Source organism: Scleropages formosus, chromosome 6 (genome assembly GCF_900964775.1).
Source record: "Scleropages formosus chromosome 6, fSclFor1.1, whole genome shotgun sequence".
Classification (NCBI taxonomy): domain Eukaryota; kingdom Metazoa; phylum Chordata; class Actinopteri; order Osteoglossiformes; family Osteoglossidae; genus Scleropages; species Scleropages formosus.
Window position 1 is genome coordinate 28,530,107 of NC_041811.1, and position 12,921 is coordinate 28,543,027.

A 12,921-nucleotide genomic window follows, 5' to 3' on the forward strand; every position below is an offset into this window, starting at 1 on the left:
ATAGATCAGAGACAGGCTGGATGGCAAGATTAGGGAAATCATTTCTAAAAAGTACAGTAAAATCAGGAGCAAAGCGGTGAGCTGTTATTTCCATCGCGCTACTTTTCAAGAATGTTATTTTTATATTGGTCATTTTGCACACAAATCTCATTACCAATACCTCCAAGGCCGTTATTTTCCACACGCAGAGAAGCCTCCGTTTATTTCATTCAGCTTCCCTTTTACATTTCTGATGACAGCTGAGGTGTTTTGATAGACCCTGGCATTTAAACTAGTTTTTGTACAGAAACATTAAAACTGCACCAGTGTTTATAAATCTGCTTGGTTCAACTAGTAATAAAAAGACAAACAGCAGTTTTGCTGAACATGTTTGACTTACATAACATATATACATAAGTGCATACTGCATTTCTGCTATGAAGCATTTTGTTACCTTGCATACGTTTAACGTGTTCATGACCTTGTCTTAGTTAAAACAATTTTTTTGTTTTGTTATTCTTATAAAGTTTCTCATGTAACACTTTCTAGCAGGAGTGACAAATTTTAAGTTTGTGAGGTATACAATGCTGGCTTTAATGGGCATAACTATGTTATTTAGTTGCTTATCAGGTGTTTCGTAGCGTCTGAAATGTAGCGTTTAGCAGTTTAGATGAGAACTTGTTTACAGCTCTGTCATTTCCTGGTTCATTAACATTCACCTAAACTGCATTAAACAGCAAATGAAACTTTTCTTAGTATTGTTCCCAGCTGTATGGTGGGAAGAACAGGGCTACCATTTTTGCCTAAAAATTAGTTGGGTTAATGCTGCATTTTATTGCTGAGCAGTTTTATATACCTGCAAAAGAAGCATTTTTAAACACCAAAAATAGAAGCTCCCTCACTTGTCAAATAACACGTGTACACAGTCACTGGACCTTGAAGGGACCAGTACAGGTATGTTCAGGTCTGGTCTGTGGGGATGTACTGTTTGTGGTCTAGACACCTTTCTGAAGCTGACAGCCACCACATCTTGCTGGAAGAAAGTCATCGGCTGGCTATTCTATTTTAAAATAAACAAAGGCCCTTACAGGGAGTATGGTGGTACGGTGGGTTCAGACGGTGCCCCTTGTGTGGCGGGTCGGGGGTTTGAGGCCTGCTTGGAGTGTCTTGCGATGGACTGGCGTCCCCTCCTGGGTGCGCCTCCGCCCCCTCCACCCAACCTTGCGCCCTGTGTTGTCAAGTTAGCCTCCACCTTGATGCGACCCCGTTCAGGACAAGCGGTTGTTGACAATGGATGGGAAGTTCCTTACGCTACTGACTTACTGATGACAAAATTTCATTGTGGATTTTTTTTTAAAACATGTGAATGGTTTCATTAGCAAACAGTAGCACAAGAATCCAAATACTATCTCGATATTACCATGAATCCACCTCCACACTCTCTTTTGCCTCATTGCTTTCATAGGGTGTAACACCATTTCAGAATAATTTCTACTTACTGCAAAAAAAAAAAAAAAAAAAAAAAAAAAAAAAAAACCTGGATCTTATCTCTTCCTCAATCTTTGTCGTTTTTGCTGTGCATCTCAGCAGCAGTGTTTTAATAATGTTGATGCATTTGTTTCCAGCTGCACAGCCTCCACATTATATGCAACTACAGACAGATATGATTGTACAGCATTTAACATTTCAAATTCTGCAGTGATAGCCAAATTTAAGAAAGATCATTTTTAGATAATTATCATTAAACATTTTTAAACCAACCAACACCAGTCATAGTCAAAATCTTTTTTAATGGCAGTTATCTATTCTTTGTAAGACATGAGCCATGAAGGCAGCACTCTTTAGTGTATGTTTGTTCACAACGTGAAAGTATATTTTCTTTTGTGCAACAAGTTGATTAAAAGGTCAACACCTGTGAGACAAGGATGCACCAAAGCAGATGTCAAGATTATTATAACTTCACAACAGTCTTCAAAAATTTATTTCTGCTAATATTAATCTTAAATATTTATTTGTAAAATAACACATTCATTTACAAACCTTTAAATTTTGTACCCGGTGGAACTGGCCTTGGATCTTCCACCTCATTATGCTTATTGTAGATGACACTAGCACACTGTGTGTAGGTGGTGTGCATCATTTGTGCCTTTGGGAAACAATTAGCTTGTATTTCCAAGTTAAACATAATAGAAAAAAAATAAGATTATGGGACATAAGAAAATGAAGACTGATATATATTGATCTGGCAAAACCATAGTAAATTCATATGTGGTAGGTTGCAGTTTAAAGTTAGGTGCAGCTATTAAAGAGTGTGCACAGATTTTGTACCATGTCGCAGTAAGAGGCAGCACATGTGTAAGAAAGTTTCCACAAACCCCTCTATCACTAGAGTTACAGGCCACTGAACATTGTACAAAAATATACAGTAGTAAAAACACGCAATTTAAGACCCCCCCAAATTTCTCCATATTAAAAATAAACCAAAAAAAAAAACAAACTTTCACTGTACAGATTCCACCAATAAGAGAATGTTATTTATTAATCTTCAAAATGAATGTTTCTGAGACAGGTGTAAACACTAGGTGGAGCTATGACTTTATATCCCATTCTCAGAAGAACTCACCTATACATACATCCCGTGACTACATCTTAGGAATCTTAAGAAAAAACAGGGCCTTCATGGAATCCAGTGACTTAAAGGTGCATTACTCCTATAAAGATTTATTTCTTCACATGAAAATTTCAGGTTCAGGGTTTTACTTCTCACCAAATACATTGTTTTCACTTAAATACACGGTGTAATTAAATGAACCACACGATAAAGAGCCATAACACTGGCCTAGCCCCTTGTTTTAAAAATTATGATTTTAATATGGCAAATAAGGATTTTGTTTTGATATACTTGATTGACAAAAGTACTCACATGTGCTCCCTTAGTAAACTTGCTCTTCTTCACCTTTCGCAGTAGAATAGCCACTAACAACCACTTGCTGCCTCTCATTCAAGTGATCAGACATTTCCAACCCTTTATTCTCTCTTTTCACATGCTCTTTACCTTCTTCACCTAAAAATTCTTTGCTTCTTCCCTTTTCACCCCTGCAATTGTTGTTCATGTTCCGTTTTTACTACATTATGACTATTACTGGGTGCATAGGGAGGGATCCATCAGTCTCCATTTGAACTGTAAATAATTATGAAATGAACTAGCACTACTTCAGTTGACACATTTATTAAATTTTGTTTTTCAGAGTGATGAAAGCCTTCACCTGTTAACGACACTGCAGCCATCATAGGAAAAATAATTGTTAATGTTGCTTCTTTGAAGGGGACCTAACGCACCGAAACCAAACTGTGCAAACGTGTCAGGAGCCATGTTTTGAGATTTTTGTTCAAACAAAATTCATAGGAATAACCCATTCCACAGAGCTCCCAGGCTTGTGAATATTCAGAGAGCTTAGCTGTGAAGCTTAGATACCTGTGTCACTTAAGTTTGGCAAGCAGGAGAGAGAAAATTCTGCTGAACTTGTTGCAGTACTCAGACCCGTGTGAGGAAGTCCAGACTGAGGGAGGCAGGAATGTGCAGGTTTTCCAAACTGAGGGCAGACGGTGTGTAGGGGAACAGGACAGGAAAGATATGTTTGGTGTCCACCAGGAGAGTTGGCGGATCATTCCGCTCCTGCAGTCGACCCTGATGGTGAGGATGCATATCAGTATTAGTTTAAAACCATGAAATTACCGACTGGGGAGGTAAACAATGAGAATCATTTGAATGTAATAAATTCCTACCTGGATATTTCTGATGAAAGACACAGTAACCCTCTCCTCAAATTCATTGAGTGGGGTATACAGGTTGAGTATTTTCACAATCTGCAGGATGAAGACAATTGCCTTTAACTTGGTGCTGCTCCCCTCACAAGGAGGACAATGGAACTGAAGGTACGTCAGCTTGTACACAAAGTATTGCCGCCGCCTCTCTGCCGTTCGACTTACCTGCTGAGCGGTAAGAGCTGTGCAGAGTGAGCAGATCTCCTCTGCATCCTGTGACGTCTTTTTCTTAACCTGCAGCAACTGGGCAGCCTGAATAAGCGGCTCCATGGTGCCCACTGTTGCAGTTTGGTGAAGATTCTTCCCACGCAGCCACTCCTCCAACTGGCTGATATTGTATCTGTAAAAACACAAAGAACTACTTACACAAAATGCAGTCTTCCTGGGAAAGTACTGAACTTGTACTCCTTCCTTCTCCTTCCTCTGAAATTTTCCCGTCAGTCAGTCAGCCTTTCTCTGCCTTAGATCCGTCTTTTCAGGAGTGTAACACTGACTTGAATGCTGAGTACAATACGCTCATAACAATGGGGACCTGCTCTCCAGTGAGCCATTCATGCTATACCCTCAGTCGGACTTCCCAGCTCATACCTGAGCTGCAAGCCGGTGCTCCAGGAACAAACATCTTTGCGCAGCAGAAGGTTGTTGAGGGTGATGGCGTTGATACAGTAGAAGAGCTGTCGGATCACCTGTTGGACAATCTCTGGGTCCAAGCCATGGTCAGCCATGGTGCTATGGAACTGACCCAGCTGCCGGATCAGTGCCACCAGTGTGTAGCCGCCAGGTCCTTCTCCGTCACAGTCCATGCTGGAAGAGCGATTGCGGTACCCCATAGGCTTGACACCAGCCAGACTGGGAATACTTTCGCTCTCCAACATGGCAGACACTATGAAAGGACAAAGTTGGACCAGTGTTATTCTTTATGATTAACCCCATGTCTTTCTGAACCCCAAAAATTACTAGTCACATCAATATTACATAGTCCCTGCTAAATGTGACCAAATTTCTACATGATTAAGGTGTCCAGTTGCTCTGTTCAGCCTGTAAAATGTAAAATTAAGTTTAAGGTTATATGAGAAGCACATGCAGCCCTCACCGATCATGGGTTGCATAATGTCCTCAGCTACTTTGATCAGTTGCTGGTAGATCTGGATAGACAAGTCACTTAGCACTTGTCGGTACTCAGCTAGGTCAAAATTCTTCAGACAATGCTCATTCTGCTTGGGGGTGTTGTGAGTCATGAAGCCCTTGGGGGAGGAGATAGAGAACACATTAGCAATGTCATTCTAAAGTGAGAATCACAGATCATAAAGCGATATCCTGCAACAACGTGTGATCTTCAAAGGCCCGACATTCACTTTTCAGCGCAATGTTAGTGTCTTATCTGTAGTGGTATTGATATGAAAATATATAATATGCTGGTACTGCTGGAAGAAGGAAAGGTCTCACCTCATCCCCACTGTACTGTTTTAGACAATGCAGCAGGCGACTGGTGTTGGCTAGCCAAAAGGACGTCATCTCAAAGTCATTGTTATGTTTCTGCATGGAGAAAGCAACACGTTCAGTTTAAGAAGACACGGTGTGTGTGTGTGTGTGTGTGTGTGTGTGTATATTGTTTGCTCCCACCCAGAAGGTGAGGAACAAGAGTTTTATTGATGGAGTTTCTTCAGTAATTATATAATTACATAATTATGGACAGCTTGTGGACAAGAGAGAAAATATACAGGGACTAAAATCAACACAAATCAGTCCTGAAATAGACATAAAACTGGATGCAGCTGCACTGGATCAAACAAAGTATGCTACGAAAAGAGACAAAAAATGAACTGCACCATACCTTGAGGACTTTCTTGATGGCATTGATGGTGGAGGTAAGCAACGAGTGCACCTTCTGATCATCATTGATGTAGTCTGCATGCCGGATGCACATAAACAAGACGTAGGCTGGCAGGCAGGGTACAGTAGCTGAAACATTGTGTGGTTTCATGTCTGGAGTGGAAGAAGGAAAAAAAAAAAAAAGATGCATTTGCATAGAATTTGAAACCACAGAAAGGAGAGGACAAAACCCTATTGTAGGGTGGGACTTGTGCTACAAAATACTTCAAGTCTCACCTGTGATAAGGGTCTTAATAAGCAAGGGTTCATCCTCCTTGTTGTACTCCAGCATGCCCTCAAAGTCCTTTTCTTTGCGTTGAACAGTGACTTGGCGAGTCAGTTCAGGTCTTGCCCGTGAGGGCTGTGCTTTGGCCTGTGACGCTATAAGAACATAAACATAGCTCATGATTTGGTGGGTCTAACAGACACGAGTAACTGCCCGTGGCTGTCGAGGGCTTTGCTTACCTTCCAGCTCCTGAACCTTCTTCATATAGATCCTTAGCTGCTTTTTCAGTTTCTTCTCATTCTTTTCCAGCTTCTCTACCAGCTCCTTCAAATCCTGTGAGAGACACACAAGTGAGATTTTTCTCAAAATGAATTCTTCTGTATGCAATTATTCTATTTATCTATTCTGTATGCAACTCGAGGGGGGTGCGGTGGTGCAGTGGGTTGGACCACAGTCCTGCTCTCTGGTGGGTCTGGGGTTCGAGTCCCGCTTGGGGTGCCTTGCGACGGACTGGCGTCCCGTCCTGGGTGTGTCCCCTCCCCCTCCGGCCTTACGCTGTGTTACCGGGTAGGCTCCGGCTCCCTGTGACCCCGTATGGGACAAGCGGTTCTGAAAATGTGTGTGTGTGTGTATGCAACTCACCAGGTTCTCATTGGTGAGGCGTGTGAGCTCCTGCTGGATGCTGAACTCCACCTGGGCATCAGGGGAAAGTGATAATGTGTGGCTAATAAGCTCTTGCTTGCGCTCCAGGTCCTCACGCAGCATTTCATTCTGCGTGCGCAGGGCCTCCAGCTCATCCTCGTGTTGCCGGGTCTGTGTTTGCAGCTGGGCTTCTAGTAGCCTGGTGGAGCAGAGGAAGGAGTCACAAGGGCCTGCACACAAGTGCTTCTGAGGTTTGTGGAGCCCCTGTTATCAAGGCTTATCTTTAGACACCTTCACTTAGAGGCACATAAAACCATCCAGCATGTGCACAAGCCAGACAACAGTGAACTGCTTAATAAATAAGAGGTTTAAACAAATCATTTTTAAAGGTTACCTTCATTACCATTATGCATTTTTCTTCAAAGGGAAGAAACAAGTGCAGTGCAATTGGAATCAGCTTTTTAAGCTACTACAGTGAAGTTACCATACGCTAATGTCCTCCTGAATGTCAAGCAGAGATCGGATTTGTGCACAGACAACTTGTAAAACGAGGGTTGGTTTCACTACATCCATGCATTCACGCTCCACATGAAGGCACCAGTTAGTTTTCTGTTTTATTTGTGTGCAATGGTCCCTGAACAACAACTGTAGTGTATACTTTAAAAAACATGCCTTACAGCAAAACATTTAGTGGAAAAAATTCCCACAAATATGTAGGATAAATGTTAAAAGTGACACAAATATCTGAAACAAACTAGCGAAAAAGAGCAAACTGATGCTCTCTGGAGGTGGTTAATATAGGATGCAAGGAGTGTTAAGTAATGTATGGCAATGCATATGTCCAATTAATCTTCCATTCAAATTTTCATATTTATCCTAGCCATTACAGTATTTGATAACTTTCCATAATTAGTTTCTACCAACAACTACTGTATTTGAGTAAATATTTTAGGATGTTGTATGTGCATTATGGTAGCACAGGAAATGAGCAGGCCTAGATGCCAACAACAAACATCTCACTGTATAGAAAACACAGCAGTGTAACAGGTCAGTTTTTTCCCTCAAAAACATCTTTTGTAATCAAAAGAATTTTCAAAGAAATCACTTTCCTGAACTTTAACGTTAAAGCACATCCTTCTGCAGCGATGCGTTATAAATCACTAGTAAGAAATGAAATATCTGCACAATAACATGGTGCTGTATAGCAAAGATCACCTTTTTATTATCTGATTCAAAACAAGATCAAGAAGCAGCAACAGGAAGAAGAGAGAAAGAACACCTGGCCACTTGCTTTAACCCCTGGTATGCCAAGCCCAGCTCTCCATCTTCATTTAAATAACCCCAGTCCTGTGTCTGGCTGGAATCCATGGGGTAGAAACACAAAGAAGCAGAGAGGAAATGGGAGAGAAGCAGGTAGTGAAGGCAAGCTGCATTAGAGTAAAGTGTTAGAACGGAAACCCTGAAAAGCAATTGGATTCTGGGTGGATCATATAAGCCACTAAGTTGCTGATCCTTCTGCTGGCACCAATTCACTCAGACAGTAGAGTTGTCAGAGACGAGTACGATAGTAGAATTTCATACAACCAAGCTACAGTCGGCCCTGTAATGTGAGGATATCTGTCACTAAGGAAGCAGACATCTTATAACGATATAATCCACACACAGCTGACCATCCACACTATGTCAATTCCCATTAAAAAAAAAAAAAAGCACTAGGAAGGCAGTACACAGATTGTACACAAGTGACAGTGCAGTGTGGGAGGTGGGGCATTGCTGTTGCTTCACCTGTCAAACATGGAATAAAATCAAAATGCATAATACAGGAGTGGTTCTTCAGATGACATGAGAACATTTATTTCCTCTAATAATCCCATCAATTTCACTCCTGTCACTGTCACCACTGACCAGAATTTTTATAGGAAGGCAACAACAACCACTATTTAGTTTGAGCTCCTGTCATGGATTTTTTTTCCAACTACTCTGTTCCACAATAAAGCACAGACAGCTGGTAGCATGGTGCTTAGAGCTGCTGCTTTTGGACCAAGAGGTTGTAGGTTCAAATCTCACCTCTGGCTGTAGTACCCCTGAGCAAGGTACTCACTAAATTGCTTCAGTAAAATTACCCAGCTGTATTAATGGATAAATAACTGTAAAGTAGCTTTGTTTTTGTGTGTTGTTTTGGAGAAAAGTGTCAGCTAAACAAATAAATGGAAATGTAAGCAAAAGGAGATAAGTTGTATTAACCTGTAACCAGCTATACAGAATACGAGCTGAAAATGAACATCTTCCTGTCTCTCTTGATCAAGGTACTTCTATGAATAGCTCCAATAAAAAAAACCTGGTTATCTAAATGGTTCAATGATTGTAAAGTTGATTATCAAACAACATAAATTACCTTGGAGATTTGCAGCTGTGAAAAAAAGACTCATACTAATTTTAAGTATGTTTTGGGAATGGTTGCAAAATTGAAATGTCTTTTCTTTGAATTAAAGTTGCTCCTAGTTATGGGTATTGAGCATTTGTGGACGTAGTCTGACTAAGTCTCAAAACTCAAAGCATGGCAGCCTCAGTGTGTCTATGTGAAGCGATCACAGCCTGATAAGTAATACCATAAAGACTCTTCAGGTGTTTGTACTTGACCATTTATGCTTACGCATTTGATAACATTTTTATCCAGAACAATGTACAACTTGAAGAAAACAAGAGTGCATCCCATAAGATAGAAAACTTAGATACATACATGATTACCGAAGCACAGCTTGTTCCTTTGATAGTGCCCATACTCCTGTAGCTACTTAAAGTGACATTTATAGGAAAACAGGTAGATTTAAATAAAATTAAATTTTTTAAAAAAAGGTGATGAAGGACAAAGGTATGAAGATGTCAGATCTTGTGAGATGATCAAAAGTGTGTATCTTAGTGTTTTAGCATCCATGGCTTTATCAACAAAAGGAAGAAACCTTTACGTAGAGCTACATGACAAAGGAATCCTTTTCTACAAGAAAATGCATTGGTCATTGAGCCAGTTGCATGAAAATATTGCATCTCTCCCTGGGCTGAGATTGTGAATGCATAATCTCAAGACCACCTTACCTCTTGGACTCACACAATCCTTGGTAGTCCTGCAGTCCTTCATCTTTGTCCATATCCTTGTTGCTGTTGGTCCATTCTGGAGCATGATTAGCTTCCTGTCAAAAGAGGAAGTGACATAAAATCAAGAGGTGAATTGGACAGAGCCAAAAAGGAATTGGTCAGATTAAAGAGTGCTTAATGAATGTTTAGTATTGAAAAAAGTAAGCAAAAACCTCTACTTAGGAACCATAGAAAGGTACATACACCCTGGCTTTAAAGTACAATATATGGCATGAGATGACAGTCCAGCTTTGAGCTTAAATTTCTTTATAATTAAATCCAGGTCAATTCCGAGGTCAATTAAGAGTTAGAATGTAATCCCTTGATGGGTTCACAATGTGAACTTTCCAAAGGAATCGTGCAGACCTCTGTACTAACTAATTTTATGTTACTAATCCAATTCTGTAAAGAAGAGTTAAGATCCAATTAAAATATCATTACTGCAAGGTAAAATGAAATGTGCAAGTTATCTCATAGGGATATTCCAAAAATTGAGTGGAGTACCCTTGTACTATGTGCTTGTTGAAAAATTTCCCAGTTTAAGTCAGTCATTAACAAGTAAACAATAATTTACTTGATCATCTGTTTGGGTGACTTACAGAATGATTGGCTGCCACATTCTGTTGTGCAGAGCTAACAATCTGAGTTCGGAGGATGAGGACCTCCTCTTTTCGGGCCTCCAGCTCCTCATTGGCTGCTTTGAGTTGACTGAGCAGGACATTGTAGCTATCCTGGACCTCACTCGATGGGGAGTTACTATTCTTGGTGGCATTTTCAGCTATAGCTTTCCTTAACTCATTGAGTTCATTCTTCAGCTTCTTATTCTCAGTCTCTAGCTCTTGCCTCTGTAGACAGAAGGTTTAAGAGAGGAGTTGTAAACCATGCAAGTTCACACACACAGTGAAAGACATTTGAATTTTGGTTTAAGTATTTTGCCCTTAAGAACTCTCCTTGAAAACAAAGCAAAAGTTACTGCAGTGAGATGTATTCCTCATGCATTATTCATACAGCAATTTTCAGATTTTCTTTCAGATTCCTTCCTTCTACTAGCAAGCCTTAAACCAGGTAACCAATTTCTACTCATATTTCCTCATGGATGAAAAACTATCACCTTAAACTCAAATTTTCAAAATCTGTTATTCTGTACTTTCCCTCCATTTCTCCCTCCCCAAATCTTACATTCAAAATAAATCTGGGAAATTTTCACGATGAAGAACTTTGCTATGATCCTATGATTCTCTCACACATTCTTCACAGCTCCTCACTTTTCATATACCTTATGTAAACCCAGCTCTTCAAACAGCACCCTCTACCTGACATGCATTGTTTCACTCTGCTCTTGTTAATACTTTGATGTTGTTGTGTTAGTGTGCTAGATGAAGCATTATATTTTATGGAAGACTAAGTCTGCATCTAGCATCTTAAGCCTTAAAGTACTGTATGTATTTGGTACAACTTATATCTGTCACTGCAGAGTTTAGAATTATGAATACAAGAATGTAAAGCAATTCTAAGCAAGGCAGTACATCTCACTACTTAGCATCACAGCAGGTAAAAATTAACCAAATATTTGTCATTAAGCAACATGTTCAGTGAGTCATGAGGAGAAAAAGTTAAATGACTGAAGACTGGTAGACATTATTCGGTAGACTGTTAGACACCTCTTCACAGAATAGCTTCTGAGATCAGAAAAATCAAAAATGCTTGCAAATGTCATGCTATATTATAGTTATCCCATGAATGAAGCCATTTTTCTTAGACACCACCCTGTGATGTTCCTTCACCAAGTGTATGGGACATCACTCCAGACATCCTAAATCCTACCTGTTCATGATTCACATCTCCCAACACTTACCAACAGCTTCAGAGGCAGTATGGCTAGCACGATGCCCACCAAAGTGCAGAAGAAATAGAAAAAGAGGAAGGCAGACATTCCATGGAGGGCTTCAACTGGTGTGACAGGATCCTGGGAACCTGCAAATTTGTGCGACTGAAGAAACTAAATAATATGTACCTTCAGGCTGTTGTATGCTAAATCTGCACTTTCCTGCTCCGATGTTGAGTTCTTCTGCTCTGTACCCTGTAAGATAACAGTAAACACTGATTAACTTTTCTTGATAATTCAATACTCTATGAGATACTATAAACACTGATTAGTTTTCTTGGATGAATGAAAGGATGGTATTACCTAACATTACTGATAATTTGTGTTGAAACCAACAAAATACTGAGGGTCAAAGTTCTGTGTGTTTTACAAAAATGTACAGAATACTTGAAAAGCTACATTAAACGCTGCTTTTAATTACCATTCAAATGATATTTCACATGAATGATGGAATTCTTATTCAAGATTTCTCTTTTTCTCCACCTAAATTTGATAACACAGCATTATTATAGCCATGTCATCTGGGAAAGGTTTATCTTTACATGGAACAATATCTATACATAAAAAAAATAAAAAACACTGGCAGACACTTATGAATGTAGACACGACTGTTAGTTTTGAATTAGAAATAGATTAATGGCATTTACATTATGCATTTTGACTTTTTGGGCTTAAATTCCTTCAGAGCGACTTTGCCAAATACTTCTGATAATTTTTGTTAAATAGGAGAGAAATAAAGCGGACAAGATGAAGACAAAACAGAGAAAGTGAAGTAAGACAGGACAGGCATAGAATATTTTGACACTACTGGATAAGAGACCAGGGACTCGATGGTGGCTCACCTTGCGTTTGGCCAGCTCCTCCATTTTCTCTAGGTTTGTCTGCAACCTCCGTCTCTCTTGTTCCAGCTCCCTCACACGCTTTTGCAGTTTCATGAACACCCCAATGTCCATGGCTGCTTTGTCCAAACCCATCTCCTGCAGGAGATGAGAAAAGGTGGGCTGGCAGAAGGCTGAATGACACACTCCCACACACTAAATACTTAGTAAGGAAGGTATAATATATGAATATCAACAGGGTGTACAATGTGCACATCCAAAACTATCCAAATGAGTTGATGGCATTATTACCTCTACTTGCTGAATGGTGTCTTCTGTGTCTCCAACCTCTGAGGTGGAGATTGAGGGGTAATTAGAATCGGACTCCAAACTGCTCTGGTTGGATGGGTTCCTTCTGTGACCAGGATGAAACTGACAAAGACCGTAAGATAGAACATTGACTTTGCCATTTCTAGATTGTTCTGATGTGTCTTCACAACTGTAACTACATTCCTAAAACTCCTGCCTGAACTCTATTTTAG

The 12,921-nt window shown here is 40.1% G+C and overlaps 1 protein-coding gene across 3 annotated transcripts in view; it reads right to left on the minus strand.

Moving 5' to 3' along the window:
* Positions 1-1,752: 1,752 nt before the first annotated feature.
* The window catches only part of myo5b (myosin VB), a 45,458-nt gene continuing 34,289 nt past the window's right edge, over positions 1,753-12,921 (minus strand). The window contains exons 25-40 of one of the 3 annotated variants that reach the window (XM_018753896.2): positions 12,692-12,811; positions 12,404-12,538; positions 11,691-11,756; positions 10,276-10,521; positions 9,638-9,732; positions 7,824-7,901; positions 6,545-6,743; positions 6,142-6,235; positions 5,914-6,057; positions 5,639-5,790; positions 5,251-5,340; positions 4,898-5,048; positions 4,393-4,687; positions 3,970-4,144; positions 3,766-3,846; positions 1,753-3,667 (exon numbers count right to left, since the gene is read on the minus strand). In XM_018753896.2, the coding sequence (XP_018609412.1) occupies positions 3,515-3,667; positions 3,766-3,846; positions 3,970-4,144; positions 4,393-4,687; positions 4,898-5,048; positions 5,251-5,340; positions 5,639-5,790; positions 5,914-6,057; positions 6,142-6,235; positions 6,545-6,743; positions 7,824-7,901; positions 9,638-9,732; positions 10,276-10,521; positions 11,691-11,756; positions 12,404-12,538; positions 12,692-12,811 (2,274 nt within the window). In that variant the 3' untranslated portion in view covers positions 1,753-3,514. The remainder of the gene's footprint in view (positions 3,668-3,765; positions 3,847-3,969; positions 4,145-4,392; positions 4,688-4,897; positions 5,049-5,250; positions 5,341-5,638; positions 5,791-5,913; positions 6,058-6,141; positions 6,236-6,544; positions 6,744-7,823; positions 7,902-9,637; positions 9,733-10,275; positions 10,522-11,690; positions 11,757-12,403; positions 12,539-12,691; positions 12,812-12,921) is intronic. The other 2 variants (XM_018753878.2, XM_018753869.2) reach the window with 2 other exon arrangements.